Genomic DNA, 19,944 nt, shown 5'->3' with positions numbered 1-19,944 from the left:
AAGCTTCTCGTGTGGTAAAAATCGTAATGTGATATTGACCCAGTTAGGGACAATAAAAGCAAACTCGAACCAAGCTGCAGTTCTTATAATTAAATAATATCCGACGAATACATATACATTTATATACTGGTACTTATAGGCTACAATTTATAGTGCGTCAACACTTTTTCTAATTATAATAGCTAGAACATATCCGACCACAGATAAGTTCTCTGTGATCCGACTGAAGGTTGTTGACGCAGTTTCTATGCCAATGACTCAACAGTCAGCTGTTGCAGACGTGGCCGATGCTATAAATAGCGAACCCACTCATCAACGTCCGCGTTGTTGACCCAGCAAGTGTCAACGCAATCATGCCACTTCACCCACTTTGCTGCTAGACTACATTTGTACATTAATGGCATTTAAAAGGCTACAAATCGATTATCTAACCAGTCGTCTTGGTGAATAAACTACGAAAACAAATAATTCGTTTAAGGTAAAATATCCAGTATTCTGTATGTTATTTTGTGGATTTTAAGGCAACCTAAATCCTACTCACGTGAAATTTTTCGATTTTGGTTAAAATAAAAATATGATTAGCTACTAGGAGATTAGCCCAGTACCGATCCCTTGTGGGACCGAGCTCTCTAAAATGACCAATTTGTGATCGATCCCTTGTGGGACCGAACTCTACTAAAATGACCAATTTGTGATCAAAAAACGCGTTTTTTTGTGCAGTTAATATATTGGATTCGTTGACAAAACAACTTTGGCCATAATGATATGAATCTTTGGGCTTCGGGCACGATTATAATATAATCATATTATAACAATAAATTATAATCAAAATAATAAATAATTATAATGTTATCATCGCTCCATTCTATCACTTAAAACCATCGATTCTCATACAAATGTTTTCTCGTGCATCCGGAGGAGGAACAGTCGACTAATTAAATAAATATTTTAATGTCCAACAGTTGTGGGCTCAAATGGTTAAAATGTATCCTTAAAGAGTCCTTGTAGAAAAATCGGCATTTTCCTTCATAGAATCTTAAACATTTAAATATTCTCATAGCTTATACTCTCTGTGTAGCTTTCTCCTGCGTATTGTTGTAGTTACGTAATTACGGTTGTGGCACAGACAATATAATACTTTAATGTTTCCATTGTCTGTGGTTGTGGTCTCTCGGTCGTCCCTAGTGACGGTAACAAGTCTACTGACATCACTCGATACTTGTGGCTATGTGACATCCTCCCCTCTCTCCCCCAACCTTCTGTTCCCCAACAATCTACAGGTTACCTATTGTTGTGGATCCTTGTTAGGTTAGCTGGGCGTTAAAACTGCCCGTGCTTGCTTCTCAAATGCTTTAACTGTTATTAGATAACCAAAAGTGATGTTTAAGCGTTTTTGTGATACTTGAGCTTAATTTTATATCAAGTGGGTAACTTTTATTTTGTGTCCGATATAGTTTCAATTAGCTTTTAGATTATTTTAACATCACAACATTAGGTGAAACCAATGTTAAGTAGACTAGATGTTGATAAAACCAGCGTTTTGCAAAATAAAACACCCAAGTTAAACCCATAATCAGCTTTTTCGGGTTCCAAAATTAAAATTTAGAAACGTTGAAACAGACTAACTTGTAAGGCTATCAAAATAATCCAAAGCTAAGCGGTTATTTGAAGTTTTTTTTAGATTTAAATGTAGTTTGGATTAGTTAGTACAATAATAATAATCCAAAAGTTGGTTAGTAATTAGGTTAAAAGACGTGGTGGTGCAATGTAGACGTTTATAAATGTAGGAATTAGCTGTTGATTCTTCGTTGAGGTCCCAGAGAAATATCTTGGTGGTAGAATTAACATAACAATTTAATGTTTTAAAGCAGCTAATGGATTGATAGTATTGGTAAGTTAATTTTATGTATTTTTGTCTTTGTAATTTAAGTAATGAACACACTTTGAAGGCTTTATGGAGTGATCGTATACAATTGTGTTTGTATGATGTATTTAATCTTCTAAATAAAGGCTGCAAATTTATTTCCAGGAGTTTTCCTTGACCCGTCTTATTACTTATATTAGCCTTAACGTATAGCTTGGCTTCCAAATATGGAACCAACAGCTTTATAGCTGGACTAATATAATGTTGGGCCTTTTCCCTTCCAGGGAAAATTTAAAAAAACAAAGCGGTATTTTTTATAATACCGTTTCTTAAAATATAATTTTAAAAATATGACTTAATTATAGTGTTATTTAAAAAAAAGTGATGATAGTAACTTAAAATAGATATTTTATGAAATGATGACATGCATTTCAGAGCTAGTCAGTCCCAACTCATCTTTCTGTTTAGCTCGGCTTAATTTTGTACATTTCTAACTAGCGATGGAGGTCAAGGTCAGGACGAGTTCCTTCACTCCTTTCCTCGTTTACCGTATGAATGCTGTCTCAGCTACACCAGCCTTTCTAAAAACATCAGCATCCATGAATTACTCCTCAATAATTTTATCTTTTACACATTTTTGTGTAAGTTATACTAGGTTCGATCATACAAAAGTAAATTTTCAAAAAGTTGCATAAATTAGATGTTTCTCTAGCGCCTTCGCGAGGATCGTGAGGACGGTTGATGCAACCTGCATGGCTGCAACAAACCTTTATTGCACAGTAAACGTGGAATGGAGTACGTATACGTGCACACGCTTACTCCTGCAATTTCTTTAGCCAGTTCCGTGGTTAAATTATATCTTTAACAAAATGCTTAGTTAAGAAATAAACTTTTATGTCCACTGTGTTAGGAAACTATCAATAAAATATTGAAGCATACTAAATAATTGCAATTAAAATTTAACTATTTAAATAACTTTTACCGTTCTTAGTAAGGTAGGTAGGCCTAATACATGTAAATTAAAATTTTCCAAAATTTCGCTTACAAATATCTTTATGACCACAGTAAGTAGGCCTTCGTATATAAAATGGAAACTTTATTTTGATTGGTATTGGAAAAGAAACAGAGCGAGAGCGGATAAAAATAGTGTCTTTCGTATGTTCTAGCGTGCGCTTGTGAGTTAGCGTGTGCGTACGTAAGCCTGTCCTCCATCGATACTACAAATGAAGCGCTAACTTACATATACATTACCCATTGCTTGCATAATATTGTAATAGAGTGACCAGTACTATGCCAATTGGTGTACAGTTGAACTACGCTTTAATATTAGAAATTATAAATGAATTAATTAATTTTATCAACAGAACATGGTTATAGATCGCTCTATGTTCGACCCTGATTCTCCCAAGTACTGTATCCATATGCAAAGGCCAAATAACGAAGCTAAACATCTAAAAAACCCATTTGTCAAACAAAACAGCTATTTATTGAAAACAACGCTTGCAAATAATTATTTCAATTTATTTTTTGTGTTGATATGAATATCTTTCAATTATTTAACCTAATAAGTTAAAATAAATATATAGTAGTTTCTACATACGAAGCTATAGTTGAAAGAAATGTATTGGCCATTAGGAATTGATTAGTATCTACATCAGACCAAAACCTTGAGGATGGATTTGGTACGAATCTATGTTAACTTATTTTTTATCCTTAATGTGAAAACCAAATTAACGTACATACTTGTGCGTATCTACTCATTTAGGCGAGTTATATTGTTTGGATTTTTCATTCCCTTTATGCAATGTTTTGAAAACTTTGAACGTTCCAATTTAAGTTCCCATGTGTAAGCAAACAACTTCTAAAGAAATGCCAATAGATAGAAATAAATGATAGGAACGATTCATGTTGGACTATCGTGTCGACGATCCGATGGACTCGGCGGTCTCATTCGGTAGTGTTTAGTTGAATCTCGAATCTCGATGCTAAATCGATGATCGCGGTTGCCATGCCAGCCATTTTGTCGCCACTCGCCAGTTCGTGTTCTATTATCCAAATAAAAAGATGCTGACTATTGCTGACAGGTCGCCCGGTGTTCTGTTCAATGTTTACTGATATCATCCATTGTTCATAATACTGATATTTTGAATTTATCTAAAATCTATGTATTTATACTATCTATGTATCTATATATTCCGTAGGCGAATCGGTCCCAACAAAATATCTCGAGCTAGGAAAAATGTAGCATGGCTGTTGATGATTAATTTTAAAGCTTGGCCAAGGATGTTGGGGGAAAATATCAGAAAGTGATAAAAATTACACCTGTCCTGTCACACAGGCGTCAAAGATCCTGTCATTTTCTAATGGAAGAGTACTCCTACAGTTTTCTGTAGCTCTTTGAATATACCAGCTGATGTAAACATTTGATATTTTGTTTGTTTATTAATTTTAGTATTCCGTTTTTAGGTTGGAAAGTAATGCAAGGTTGAAATGTATCATGTTAGGGGAAGACCGCGACTACGAAGTGCAAATTACAAAGGAGAGTACATTTAGGAATAGTGCATAGCATAGGGAACGGTTAAGGCCAAATTACAACGGAGGTGAAGGACAGCAATTGCTGCTATTGGTCCCTACATATCTATACTTTATTTGGCTATCTTCAACAACTTAACTGTAGCTTATTTTGATAGTTGATTCCAACTTAAATTAGGGGCCATTAGATATTTGTTTTAATGATTTATCTCTGTAAAACATAAAAAAAGGAACAAAACAATATCTTGGAGGATTTAATGCTTTCTTATCAGATCGAGCACAACTTTGGACAGCCTACTCCACCGAGCTGTCCCTAGGTCATCGACGTCTTTGTGAGGTCATGACGACACGTCGCCTAGTCACGTGACGTCATTAAATCCCCCAATGTTGCGACATCGATGTTTACTGAACGTTATAACATAACTGAAAATAATATTATGATCAATCGCTTGACTAATGTTTGTCAAGTTTTAAAGCTTGCGTGTCATAAGCACTTTACAAGTTTTTTTTTTTAATTTTTTTTTTCCACTAATCAAGTTATTTGATCTGGCAGTGTGTCATTTATAGCTCATAAAGTGACCTTGCCGCTGAACTTAATTTACGATATTTATTGTGAAAAACTGAAAACATATGCAGGGTGTCCTATAGGAAGCCAGAAAATTGTTCCATCTGTGAAAATCAAAATTAAAGAGTGACATTTTTTCCAAGTTTACAAGATAAGTTATCCTCTCCAATTTACATTTTTTAATTAAACCCAATTATCTTTGGATTGTTCCAACCAATCTTTGTGAAATTTTGTATTATGTTAACGTTAAAAGAGACCCATGTTACTTTTTTATAATTGAAGTTCCTAAAAAGATGTCTGATTTTATGATACAATGTTAAGAACACTTTCATTTAACATTTCAAATTCCTTATCAAACAACACCAAGTTTAAAAAAATCAAATAATAAATAGCTGAAGAAATATTACAAAAATTAGAAATATCTGTTTGTAAAACTTTGTAGAATAACGCCAAGCCAGTCAGGTTGCATCTAATTTTTCCTTATTTTACAACTGAAAATCATAATCTTACAGCTATTTTTCATTTGATCTTTTTAAATTTTATGTGGTTTGATACAATAAATTTAAGTGCTGATTAAAATTGTTCTTGACGTTTTTCGTCAACCTTTTATGTAATTAAAATTATAAGAATTTAAATAGCTGTAATTTTGAATTGGACGAAGTTTTTTTACAATGCTACCAGTACACTATCGGTTAACTTCGGTCGAACTATGTCGAACCCAATATTGCGTATTATCAGCAAAAAATTAGCACCAAACTTTGTGCAACATAAACGCTGACGCTTACTTTTTGTTAAACGTTTTTTCTTTCTTTCTTAAGCAGTATTATATTTTAAATTTAAATTTTATATGCACACCGAGTACACTATCACGCTCGTCTTATTTTGCCTACATTCGGCGATAGTATTCTGCAGGCATAACACTTCCACCTCAACATTCATACCAAGCTTCATAAAGATCGGTTCAAAGAATTAAAAGATAAAAGTGTTAATGTAAAATATATAAAAAACAGCGGATATCTGATAAACGAAGCGATGAAATAAATGCCCTTGATTTTCTAGTTATTTTGACCCATAGAACCATATCCCAGAGTTTTGTCCTGTAATTGCGGGACACCCTGTATAGTGTCCATGATAACATGTGTAGGCCTGGTTGGGACTTAATTTAATCTCGAAGGGTGTTTTTATTTGCATTCTAAAACCTGCTTCTGTCTCACTGTGTTAAAAAACTACCGAATTGCTTGCAAAATTAAAACTTTTATGTCTATTGTATTGATAAATATTTATTGCTAAAAGTGTAGTAAAGGCAATGCCTCGCATATTAGCCAGATTAAATCAAGATTTAGCCTGTTTTAAACCCAAGCTATAAGTCATTTTTATATAGAAATCATAAAAAGGACTTCTCACTGGTTTTTTTACCCTAAAAACCACACTTTTATAGTAAAACAAAATTGTTAATTAATATCCTTTTTTTGAATTTTAAATTAGGTCGATTAGTGATATTAAAATCTCATAGCAATGTCTAAAATTGTTTTGTGTTATTGACTCAATGCATTATTTTGAGTTAGTTTTTAAGGCCTGAAGAGAAGAGCTCCTGAGCTGAGTGGTGAGAGAGAGTGAGAGAAATCCTGGGGTCCGTGAAGCAGAGGCTTAGAGAGGCTGCTTGATGAGAATCCTTTGAAGACAGTCCCTGGCATCCTTTCAACTGAAGCTGTTTGGATTGTGTAGACAGATAAGACTCTGTTTTCTCAATACTAGATATATTCTGCTGATGGAAACACTAACGATAACTCTTGTAATGATGTGCCAGGGCACTAAAAGAACACATAAGCATTTCAATATTTACTCTTTATAGAGTAAAAAACATATAAGCTAGTCTACAAAGAAGTTTACACAAAAGTGGGAGAAGGCAATAACAAGCCATATACAGATTTGCTTAAACAAAAATGGAAAATAATGACTGACTCTAGTAAAACCATAGACAAATAGAATAAATATAGACCCGTCAGCTGTGCTGCGGTTAGCATAAGTTCCGGCGTCCACCGCTAGGTTTGCCGTGTAGTAACGGCGCACACCGCTGCAGCGTCTGCTGGTCGCATACGGCTCCTGCTCTCCTCGCCTGCAGCAGTGTGTGCCGTAACTACACGGCAAACCTAGCGGTGGGCGCCGGAACCTTCCTTTGACAGTCTATATTTATTCTATTTTTCTATGGTAATACACAGCTGTAAATCCAATTATTTATAACTCTTAACCATTTCCCGGAATATTTAATGAAGTTGGCTTTTCAGTAGGTAAGACACTAGTTGACAACTAAAATGACATTTAAATTCATTGTTAAGCCCCTGAGCTGTAGATATAATTGTAAGATTAAATTACTTGCGTCAAAATAGCTCAATACTGGATGGTGAGTCTCATTCAGAACATGTTTTGACACATAGTGTCATCATCAGCTGTGGTACTTGTAAAGTTTTGTTTTCACCAGATGGCTTTGTCATTGTTCAATAAATTAACACATAACACGAAAACGACACAACACGTACATATAAACATTTAAAACACGTATAACTTAGCGACATTGCAGGCCTGCTTTAACAAACATACAATCACGCCACGGGTCGAGGACAGAAACCCCTGCCCTTGAGGACAGAGACCCTTGAGGAGTATGTCTTGACCCGCGGTGTGAATGTTAATGCGTTTTCGTGTTATGTGTTAATTTATTGAACAATGACAAAGCCATCTGGTGAAAACAAAACTTTACCAGTACCACAGCTGATGATGACACTACGTGTCAAAACATGTTTTGAATGAGACTCACCATCCAGTATTGAGCTATTTTGACATAAGTAATTTAATCTTACAATAACATGACATTGTAATCATCATTTTCTAAAGTATTAAGCAAAAGTAGTAACATTTTATAAATAAATTTTAGCCAAATCCAACAAGCCAATTTAAACTAAGTACAGTTATTGAGAAAATAGTACTTATAACTCGGAATGAAAGCACATTTTTATGGTGATCATACCTTTTTTAAAATGGTAGATTTTTCTTAAATGATCAAACTCCGATCAAGAAGACGGACTTCATATTGCAGCCATTTTGTTATTCAATCATGGGAGCTTTGCTTTTCTAAACTTGACTGTTACGTGACTGTTTAGTGTTTAGATGTCTCTGTTTGTCAAAGCCAAAGTTAAATGTAAACAACTCTAGCCTACATGGGACAGACGCAATATTGGAATTACTGAATAAACATAACTAAAACTAAACTACTGGACATACTTAAGCCTTGATTTGGACCAGTAGTATAATTAATCTGATCATGTCGTGTGGTTTTCCTTGTTGTCTATGACAAGTTTGTGCAGTACAAAAAAAAAAATCTAGATTCATAAAGCTTGAAATGAAATAGTGACCACTTAATCTATAAAAACCATAATATCAATTTTCATAGAATGAAATCTGAAATAATTAATACTAGAAAAACCTAGGGGGATTAGTCTGAGTTTTATTCTTTGCATACAACTTGTAGCACTAACCAAATAATCTTCCATGAACGATCTTTTTATTGAGTTTTTTTAACCTTATTAAAAATGTATTTTCCTTAAACTAGAATGGGTATTTCCCATAAACAACTAACCTGTTGATCTGATGGCACATTGGAGGGCTATTTAGATGTACACTAGACAGCCAATAAACCACTGTGGTCAAGTAGGAAAAAGGTTTTTTAACTAAAAAGTTGGCATTGGTTAGATTAGTGAGCGGTTTCCAAATGTTGCGTCTCCAAAAAATCAAGATGTTTACTCATCTGGGTTTAAATGTAAACGGATTTATTATTTTCAAGTTCAGGCATACCATTGGTAGATAGGCCCAACCATAAGTGTTTGTAACGCTAATACAGCCACCAAAGGAAAGGAACCTTTCATTAGTTTGAACCTTTTGTTGACAAGAGTGCTGTGGTTATAGTAGGTGTTAAGTATTCTGCATTCAATGTTAGCGTTTTTTGAGTGCTTGCCAATGTGCGGTAGATGACTGATCAGCATCAACACACAAGATCTTCTGATCAAATAGGTGTCATTGGTTATTTACTCCACATTTGCAAGTAAAGACGGATTTCTTATAGGCATTGAACGTTTTGATTTGATTCAGATGCATAAAAACATCTGTGCAATAAGTTCAATAAAATTGTAGATAAAAAAATAAGTGGTGTCTGTAGAGGACGGTTATGTATTGGTATCCATATCAATAGTTCAAGCTTTAAAAAAATCAAACATTCTTATTTCATAAAGTTAAGGAAAAGGGTCTAAGGGTTAAGAGGGGGTCTTTATTACTACAACTGGATCATATGCTGTAGTGCCCAGAACTAGTCTTTTATCAGTCCAACCACCTAAGTATGAACCATACATACTGCCATACACTTCCTACGTGGCTGCCATGTTTTCATTCATAAAAACTGACGTATCTTGATTGAACTATTGATACTTGCTTGATTCAAATGAGGGTTCATTGTTGTAAGCCTCATGAAAGTACGGAGATTTTGATATAGTTTTACGTCATTATAAATACCATTGTAATATTGCTTACAAAAAGATTATTTAGATACAAAATCTATTCTATAATTTTTGCAGTTTAATTTAGATTACAGCTGAAACTAAGATATAACGTATTTTGTGAGCGGGAGCATGACAGAGGTAATGTGTTACAAGAGGGTGTCAGTTCACCTGTAAGTGCCCGGAAGGTAAACCCCAGCACTGAGTGTGCGTCCCACCCCCCACCCCCCCTAGTTAACCATCAAGATGTCTCGAGACATCAAACCCGGGTCAGTGCTTGCAGAAAGTAAAATATTGATAAGGCCTGACATTACTACAATTCACTTTCCACTATCATTCAGTGCCATATTTACCAATAGGCACACACCTTTAGAGCGCAATATCGGGATCAAAATGTAGCAGGTCGAATAAACGGTGATTGTTAAAATAAACATTGGAATTGTGGCCAAAGTATTTATTAGGTATTTCTGTAGAGCTAAATACTGATTATGATAATACTATTGCACCTCAATGAGACATGCTTTCACCCCCTTCAAATAACATTATTTATCTACTGTATTGAGCCCTTCAGACACAGAAAACGCTAGTCTCTTTAAAAAAATACTGCTTATCTGAAGAAAATCTTTAACTATTAGAAAAATGTATTAAATTCACTACATCATAAACAGTTTCGATTGCTTGAAAACAATCATGAACATCGACCAAAGTGCCTCGTGAAACCACAATCAAAGCCATTTGCAAATTGTGAATACCAGACAGCTCAGTCGGTAGCGTCACCGACTTTGGGCCCAAGGCAGCGATGTCGTGGGTTCCGATCCTGATCACTGCCGAAAACATTTTATCAGTACAGTTCACCTTTGTACTGTACCGGCTCACCCCTTGCTTTGCTGGATACGTTCCACGCACAGGCAGTTGTCTATGTGGACGGGTAAATGCAAGGTTAAAAGAGAACACCAACTTCTTTAAAAAAAAGTTAACTTAAAAATATCAAATAATTTTGAATTTCAATTGTTTACGATGTCCAATTGGCATTACCTACTCTTAGAAAACAGCCCATGACCTTTAACAAGAATCTTAAGGTATATATGTAAAATTTACAGTTTAAGGCTTAATCCCTCCTAAAATATTCCCAGCCAAACTAAATAATAATAAATTAAGGAGTTCTTCACTTAGATGTTTTTCTGTAAATAAACCAAAGCTTTTAATTACCCTGTTTCGTAAAAAAATCACTTAAAAAAAATACTTGTTATAATAAGGACATGCTATGGCACTCCCTGTTATTAGCAGAGTGTTTTCCATTCTGCCACTTCTGCACCTTCTAGTATAGTTTTAGGGCTTGACACTGCTACTGGCATTACACAATAGGTTGGAATTCGTACTACGTTTTCCAACTAAATACAGATTGCCTTTCTAAATCCTTGGTACTGGTAACCAATTTGGTGTAAAACAATGGTGTTTAATTTTATAGGTCAAGCGATTTAAAATAGCATACATTATTTAAGACATTATTGCCTGATACAAGTGTAAGAATATTCAATTATTATATGCTACATCAGATACAGCAAACCTGTATATTTGTTTTTATAAAAAAATTCCATTAAAATGCGACTTTTGGTTTTAAATCAACACACACAAGCAATTTTTACAACTTACAAACATAATACGATTGTTGCAATTTCAACCGTATTAAACATTGGTTGATATCCAACTTAGTAGTTGGCCATAGAAAAAATCATAGTATGCTCATGAATCTTATGCAGTTTGAAGAGTGTGTAGATCCATGTCTACTACCTTGAAAAATCTTGAGGGAGGGAATTACAATGTTTATATAATGCTGATTGAACTCTGAACTCAATATACATCCTCCGAATCCTTGTGGGCACCAGTGTTTGTACCATCAAACCAACTCAACTTCAACAGATAAGATTGGAGTAATCACATTATTTAATGTGGGGAAGGCCGATAAGAGGTTTTTGCCATTCACAAAGTAAGAGTTGACATTATTTGGTCGTAGGAGGTGTCTATGCACTCAAACAGCTTCAATTTAAAATTTATTTGGCATCAGTCCAGTTAACATCTCTGGCAGTTGGCAGTTTGTTGTCAACTACTCCATCGGTTTAGTATAGGAAAGAGGAGGTACATTGGATTAGGATAGGGGAGGTATAAATCACTTTGTCTAACGATAACCAAACCATCATACCAGAATACTGGTTTTAAAGAGAGGACAAATACTCAGTTTCACAACCTTTGAAGATGTGATATTTGCTTGTAAGAACAATTTAAGCAAAATTCTTCCAAGGATTCCCTATATGTACTTGACAAACCTAAGCTCATCTGAAGAAGGCGGGTTTCCGTCGCAATATTCAAGAAACAACGTGCTTGCTTTTTCCGCTATCTACTGTAATAAATGTTTTGTAATACAATTGTACATGGATTCGATGACGTTCAAAGGTAACCTGTACAATCAGTGTTGTAATACGTATGAAGAAAAATTCTTCTTGAGGTACAGTATATTATTATTTTTACAGGTAAAAACATTTTTTGATCATTATTTTCAATGCATGTTGCCCTAATTCTTTGCTATGCTTTAAACATTAAGTTGGTAATTTAATAAGTGTGATTATTTTGTTGCTTGATATACCTTGTAAAAATTGTAAAGCAGAGAAAGTTCTACCCCCTCCCCCCCTTGTCATAATTATTAACTTGTGAACGTGTTACAATGTTTCAGGAACACTGGAGTCTTACACATGGAGTGATCAACTGACTCTTAATTATTTGGGTTTCAGATATCGAGTTCTATATACAGGATTCTTTTTAGAAAAGTTACGTTTTTGAATTTGTATACTAAACGCTCTTGTTTTCTGCAGCCATGTTCCTACAAGAAAGCGACGTCTTCATGGACGCTATGCTGGAAGCCAATAAAATGAAGGAGCCTCGAAAGCGCAAGAGAAAAGGCAGTGTTAGCAGGGAAGGCCCGTCAGATCCCAAAAAGGACGCCCAAGATCATAAGAGCAGCCCCTCTAACTCTCCTAAGTCTGAAGACAGTCCTTCTTCTCTCAAACCTACTTTTAAGGTATTTTATCATCCTAACTATTCTGTTTCTAATTTCAATTTTTATCTACTTCTCACAAACATCCTCATTGTTCATCACCTTTTCCAATCTGTTTGGTAGAACCACTCATATTAGACAGGCATCGCCTCTTATTTTGAGATCCTCTCTTTTATCCAGAAACTTCTCAGGATTAGAAATATAAATGAATTTCTGATGACTCGAGATGGGAAGTTGGTACAAGCACTTTTTACATTCCATATTCTGTTTCCAGTGTAGAACACAACATTCATAATAGTTATCATCTGTTGTTATACTGTCCAAACTAATGAACTGAATCAGGTTTTCAGGCAGCAAACAGGCCACCAACTGACTTTGGTAGTGTATAGTGGTTTTACTTTCATACTTTTTCAGTCTCAACACTGTACGAATGATATTTTATCCCATTTTTAAAATAATGAGTGCATTCTAAGTAAGGTCAAATTGATCTGCGTTCCATTTTATTGGTGTTGGTTGCTTTGTCCAGCCTAGACTTCATTAATTTATCGCTATTAATATTGAAAATTGTATTCACAGTTTTATCAAGATACTTTGGAAACCTCCATGGAAGAGGAGAAAGCAGACAAAGATGATGAAAATTTGGAGTTCGCCGAACCTGATAAGAGCTCAGATGATTTAGGCGATGATCAGAAATGTAAGTTCAATTTATTTCTCATTTACTATTGCTAATCTTTCTGAGTAATTCACCAATGTACAAATTTATCATACAGTCAAGAGTATTAAGATTAACTAAATAATTTCCTAATCCAAAACTTAGTCTTTACAACTTTAACAATTCCGTTGTGTTTGCAGCCATGTCCAGCACAGATGATGAGAAGGTGAATGTGAGAGTTGGCCAGAACGGACCACTGAAGGGAGTGCTGGTCCATCTAAAGTCTCGGAGACAGAAGAAGTCTGTCACATGGAAGGAAGACTCGCTGGAGACAATCAAATACTTTGAACTTGATGAAACAGAAAGAGGTAAGATATAAAAATAGAAAAAAATTCCCCCCCCCTCTCTCTCTCTCCCTTGTTAGAATGAGTTTGTGTCCCTTCCCTTATTATGTGTATGGGTGACAACAGATTAGAGAAATCATGTTACATGTGATGTGATCATTGAAATTCGTTATTGAGATTGACAGTCACTTGAGCGCAATTCGGCATTTAATTTAAAAAGACGAGTTTTGTATTCTCTGAGCTCAAGAAATAGAGCTCAATTGATTGAGATAAAATATTATGACTTTGACATATTAAAAAAATTGCTACTATTAAAATATGCTCTTTTGAATTAGTTTATTTACCCAAAATATGTAAACGACAAGTAACAAATGTAAGTTTTTTGACTTAAATTCATGTTGGAATTGATGACTTTATTTATGAATTTATGAAAATACTGGCCCTTGGACTATTATGTTAAGACAATAAAGTTGTTATGATGTACCTCCGTCAAAAACCCTTTTATCGTTGAACTATTTGACGGAGATACATAGCACCTAGGTATTGTAAGTTTTTATGTGGATTTAGATTAGTCATAATATGTTTACTGTATTTTCAGTCAATGTCACCAAGAACTTCAGTGACATGAAACTCATGGAGAGGGAGCATGAAAGGGAGAACTTCCAATTGGTTCGCAAGCTTGGTAAGTAATACATATAAGAATGTTAAATTATTATTTAAGAAAAATTAGGTGCAGTGTCTTGCACCATTTACTATACATCACTTGTTTATTAGCTCTAAACCTCCTATTTACTATTACAATTTAATGTGATAAATACTTAAACCAGTCACATTTTTAAAATTGTGGGCATAATTGTTCTTCATTTATTTTTTAAAAAGTTATGAAAAGAATCTTGTAACAAAACAGAGTTTTAAAATACAATTTTCATGGTTCGATTTTTCCACGGACAGGGTTACTAAATTGTGACAAACGCGCACATTCTGTGCCCAATTGAGGTGACAACTTAACTGTAAACTGAAGCAACTTTTATGTTACTTCAAATGAAAATGTTATACAGTAGTAGCACAACTGAGGAAAAAGAATTTTGACAGCAGCTCTGTGAGTGGCTTATTCAACTTTGTTACATTTCGCAAAAGTTCGATACAGCTGGCATAGAGATGAGATGTCAGGTTATAACACACTATTGTATATTTTAAATAAACTTAATAATGTGTAACATGTTGCAGCTGTGGATGATGTGATGGAAGAGAAGACCAGGTGGCGAGCTCTAATCCCCATAGACATAGCAGCTCCTGTGGTGGCTCCTGGCAAGAACAGTCAGGAGAAGGAGATACAGTACGCCAGGGAGAAGACTGTACCTGCTGCGATATACTTCAACAAGAGAATGTAAGTAGCCATATTTACGGTCAAAAGATACACACCTCTTAGGGGTATTTGCTGACAAAAATGGATGTATTATTCTGGTAGGTTGTACAGTATAAGGAGGAAGATGATGTTCTTCTTTCTCCTTCCACAACCTACAAGAACATGGAAGCATAGATAAATAATACTCGCTTGTGTTGCTTAGTCTATGATGGAAGGCTCTTCTACTGAAGAAGGAGCTAGTATCTACACAAATTCTACATATGTGTTTCTGTTATTATTTGTGTATTTTCATATATTTTTGTCAGTAAAACCTCTGTTAAACCTGCAGTTAATCCTTTCCACCACAAAATCCCTTGATGGCATTTTGTTTGTCCAAGCGTTAAATAACTTAATAGGTAAATTCTTAATGTTTGAAATAACTCGATACCTACAAAATATTGTATTTATTAGTATCATTTAGGTCTATTAGTACATGTTAAACTTAAAATTATTTATTTCAAAAATAAATACTTCATCAAATTTTTGTATTTTTAGTGAATGAATACTGTTTTTGTGAAACAAATATTGATAAAGTATTTATTTAAAAATTACCAGTTCATCATAAGGTTAGTTGTGAATCCATTCCTTCTTTCGCAATGTATTGCTAAACCGTTTTCCTCAATAAACGGATTCACTGAGAAGTGTTATTGATAGCAAAATGATTTTGTAGTGAATGTACAATGTTTTTTCCTACAGTTACCTAACAATGTACATGTTCTCTCACTGATTTGAGAAAGCAAAGCGGCCAATTCACTCTAATTACTTTGTTTCACTCCAGATTTGCAATGTGAAGGTACGTTTCTTTACCAATTTATTTGTTTTATGGTAACTGTAGGAAAAATATAATGTGCAACTCGAGTGCAAAGTGCAATTGCTCACTAGTTGCACAAATAACTATTTTTTGTGTATTATTGTACTTATTTTGTTTTTACTGTGTTGTTATAAACTGATGATTATGTCTGTAGGATCCCAGACGCCCCAGCTGAACCAGACCTTGAGATCCACGCAACTACAGACCCTGCTTGCATCCCTCTAGAAGATATCACAGGCAGTACAGACTCCATCAATGACTTCACCACCACTCCCTGGCCAGAACCCAAGGGCCCTGCACCTCTACCTGTACCTCCCCCTGCACCCGCAGCAGTTATCCCCGCCACACCCTTCCCTCCTACTCCCGTCCCTGCTCCAGGACCTGGACCAAACTTTCCAGGTCCTTTCCCACCAATGGGGCCTGGCGCACCATTCATGCCTCCAGGTCCACCTATGGGGCCCGGCAATGACTGTTGGAGGGTGAGTGACAGTGATTTGTTTCTGTTAGTCTAACTATAGATAGAGTGATTTAAATATTTATACCTTAAAAATGTGTGTACACTGTAAGTAATGCATGTGATTCTTACATAAAAATGTGTTTCAAAAAATAAAATCCATCAACTTTGAATACATTTTTCCTTGCTGTATACTACAAATTTGGAAATTTTTTAGCAAGTCTGGATTCTTGTGTAATTTTCAAATTTTTCTTGAAAAGAAAGAAAAATACAATAATTAGTCAGACTTTTAAAACATAAATCAGCAAGTTAGATCCCTACTTTGTGGTTTTTGGGTTTGTATTACAATCAATTTAAGTACTGTTCTTCAAATGGAATCATAAAATAATGTTGATATCTTTGTTTATCCTTTTAAACCTGGAGTCCCTCCTAACTTTGTTCTCTTGTTTCAAGACTGGAGATGGCAAGGTGGTGGCGATGCCAGGTGATATGATGATGGGACCGCCCCAGCCCTTGATGGGACCACCAGGCATGCCTATGGGACCAGGACCCATGATGCTTCCTCCCGGAGTTACTCCAGAGATGGGCCCATTCCCAATGATGGGACCCAACCCAACCATGCCCGAGGAGATGCACTTCCCCGGTGGTTTCCCTCAGATGCCGGGACCACCGTTCCCCCCTGGACCCCCTGTGCCACAAGGACCCCCCCAGGGCTGGCAGGGTGGAAACAACTGGTACAACGACGGAGACCAGCCACCTCCCCACCACAACCAGAGCAACGGACCTCCTCACCGAGGCAACAACTGGCGAGGCCGCGGCGGCCGCAATCGTAAGTATTGTAAGTCACAACACCCCGAGAGGGACATTCCTACGGTGATGGTAGAGCTGACAAGGTGATGGTGCATGTGGATGCTGGCATTAAACCAACTACTAGACAATCGATATTATTCAACCCAATATTGGCATTTATATTGTAGAAACATAAAAGCAGTACATACAAAAAAATCCTGTCCAAAAACTAGCTTTGGGCTACTTTGATTATCCTGATTTTGACGAGGATCAAATAGGCATGTCTTAGACCAATTGATTCAAACAAGACACTTTAAATACTGTTTTTAACATTTCCAACTTTGTAATCTGTTTGAACAGGAAATATGGCAATGGTATTGAAGGATATAAACATAAAAAAATCAGTTCTCTTATGGAAATTTTTTAAAATCCTCTGGGTTTTTCCACCTTTTTTTAGTTCACCAACGAAACATACTTTTTAATTAACTGTCAAATTAAATTACTTTTAGTTAATTTGTTTAAAATTAAATTTGGTGCTTGTTTTAAAATTGCAGTAGGCCTAATACTTTCACTTTCCTTTACTAAACAAATTTGACCAATTTACTTGTTTCATTTAGTTTGATTTTTCAAGTTATCGTTTATCTTTTGACTTTAGATAACTCTATTCATTTTTAAAACAAGACTATCAAACAAGATCCAACCCTTCTTGTGTGAAACATTTGACTTAGCATGTTCCACACAGTGATTCTCTAACCAAGAGTTTTCTCATGTTTCAGCTGATGGCAGTTGGGGAGGCGGAGGCGGAGGCAACTCCAGGATGCCTATCTGCAACAACTTCCTCAAGAAAGGGTTCTGTCGCAACAACAGTTGTAGGTTCCGACATCCAAGGAACTAAGGTCCGCCAGTGGAACATTTGGCAAATCTGTGATTTAATGTTAAAAACCAGTGTATAGTGATAAAGTGACTATTATGGACTGATGATCCAGTGTTGTAAGCTTCATATTTTATTAGTATATTTCACTATATGATGAACTATTATTTAGTGTGGATTATTAGATTTATTTATGTTTTCATCCGGAGCTTTTCGACGGAGGTTCTTGTATATATCTATCATCGTTATACGAAGGCTGTGAAGTGTACATTTTATTATTTGCATTTTACAAATGCAATCTGTACATATATTTGTGTACTATGTACATTGTAAATAATTTTTAATCATTTCAGTATGTATTTATAATTTTATCAGTTTTCTCTCGAAGTTAGCATGTACTCGTCTGTTTTTATGTTTAATAAATAATACTTCACTACCCAGTTGTTAAATTGTGTTGATAACCCTTGAGCATAAATTATTATTTTCTTCAGGAACAATGGGAATGGTTGATAAATTCCAGCATCCTAAAACAGGGAAAGCATTTTTCATTGGATCGTAATTTACCATTTGAGGGTAGGTTAATTTAACAAGTCTCGCTGTTGACTGGAAGTATTTTAAAATCTTTGGCTGGTGATACTTAACATGATTTTAACAATGAATGATAAAGTAGTCCTCATTGAACAAGGTAAACAAGAAAATTAATTTATGATTTTAGACCTCAAGCAAAATTTTAGGACAGTAATACCGAGAGGCAAAATTAAAAATTCATAATGACATTTGTTTGCAATTTTCCATTTATAGAGCCACCATAGTATTACAAAAATATATTTAGGGTTTCCTTCCTTTTTTTGATTTTGGGTACTAGCAGAATACCCATGCTTTGTACAGGGTCGGCATTTTTTAAGAAACACTCAAGGCTCAAACATGGTACATTTTACCATTGACTTTGATTACTGAAGTAGTTATCCAATTGTAAGTTATAGTAGGAAGGATTTTCCTAAGAAATTCAAAGTTAGCTGCCATATTGGAAAATGCCATTTTAGAAAAAGTTGAATAATAATTCATATTTTTATTTTTAATGTCATTAAAAATTATTAAAGTTCCCAATTTAATGTTTTCTCGAAATCTAATAGTTTCTGAGATAACGATGGTGGCACAGGTAAGTGGTTCACTCTGTATTTACAGTAAACATCATTGATTAGACTTTAGCAATTAGTCAACGGTATTATACTGTATAAAAATTATTGGGATTTCTTAATAAAAATACAATCATATCACAAATGAAAAGTAATAGGATTCACCAAAAACCAAACCTCCATCTTGTCTTGAATTTAGTATATTCATTGGACTCAGGAGAATATACCGGGTGTTTCAAAATGAATAGCTGGGTTTTAACGCTTTATACATTTTATACTATTAAACTTACCACCATAAAATATGCATCATATGAAAAAGCAACTCAAAAGAGTTTATGCCTTCCAAAGACACATTATTTAACAAAATCGATCCAGCAGAACTGTAGATTTAATTGTACAAAGTTAAAAAGTAATCTCCAACTTTTTTCATCACTAGAAATTCGGAGGTTGCTTGATGTTTTTGCAAATAACTTTTAAATGGTGAGGAAATCGACCAAAATGGAAGGTAATATACCGAAAGAGAATAAAATTGCCTACAATCTACTATTATGCATTTTTTGAAAATACTCAAGAAAGGTACCAAAAATTGCCTCAAAAATGAAAAAATTGAAAATCCCCGTCTTCAATGTAGACAATAAACATAGCAAACATTAAGTTTCACACTTTTTTATTTTAAGCCAAATTTAGGCCACATTTATTGAGTATTTTCATGAAATGCATAGCAGTAGATTGTCGGAAATTTTATTCTCTTTCGGAATACCTTCCACTTTGGTCGATTTCCTCACCATTTAAAAGTTATTTGCAAAAATGTCAAGCAACCTCCGAATTTCTAGTGGTGAAAAAAATTTGAGATTACTTTTTAACTTTGTACAATTAAATCTACAGTTCTGCTGGATCAATTTTGTTAAATGATGTGTCTTTGGAAGGCATA

At 34.8% G+C, this 19,944-nt stretch overlaps 1 protein-coding gene across 4 annotated transcripts in view; it reads left to right on the top strand.

Moving 5' to 3' along the window:
• LOC129001345 (serine/threonine-protein phosphatase 1 regulatory subunit 10-like) overlaps positions 1 to 18,313 on the top strand; it is a 66,782-nt gene extending 48,469 nt beyond the window's left edge. For 3 of the 4 annotated variants that reach the window (XM_054428627.1, XM_054428625.1, XM_054428628.1), the window contains 8 exons: positions 12,370 to 12,575; positions 13,128 to 13,245; positions 13,404 to 13,571; positions 14,146 to 14,229; positions 14,775 to 14,934; positions 15,918 to 16,242; positions 16,671 to 17,055; positions 17,783 to 18,313. In XM_054428627.1, the coding sequence (XP_054284602.1) occupies positions 12,370 to 12,575; positions 13,128 to 13,245; positions 13,404 to 13,571; positions 14,146 to 14,229; positions 14,775 to 14,934; positions 15,918 to 16,242; positions 16,671 to 17,055; positions 17,783 to 17,901 (1,565 nt within the window). In that variant the 3' untranslated portion in view covers positions 17,902 to 18,313. The remainder of the gene's footprint in view (positions 1 to 12,369; positions 12,576 to 13,127; positions 13,246 to 13,403; positions 13,572 to 14,145; positions 14,230 to 14,774; positions 14,935 to 15,917; positions 16,243 to 16,670; positions 17,056 to 17,782) is intronic. The other variant, XM_054428626.1, reaches the window with a different exon arrangement.
• The last annotated feature ends 1,631 nt before the right edge of the window (positions 18,314 to 19,944 follow it).

This window comes from Macrosteles quadrilineatus, unplaced genomic scaffold (assembly GCF_028750875.1).
Source record: "Macrosteles quadrilineatus isolate MER2022 unplaced genomic scaffold, UCM_ALF_1.0 Scaffold_8__2_contigs__length_117827958, whole genome shotgun sequence".
Lineage (NCBI taxonomy): Eukaryota > Metazoa > Arthropoda > Insecta > Hemiptera > Cicadellidae > Macrosteles > Macrosteles quadrilineatus.
Note: the sequence above shows the minus strand (reverse complement) of the source record. Positions and strands in the feature narration are given on the sequence as shown.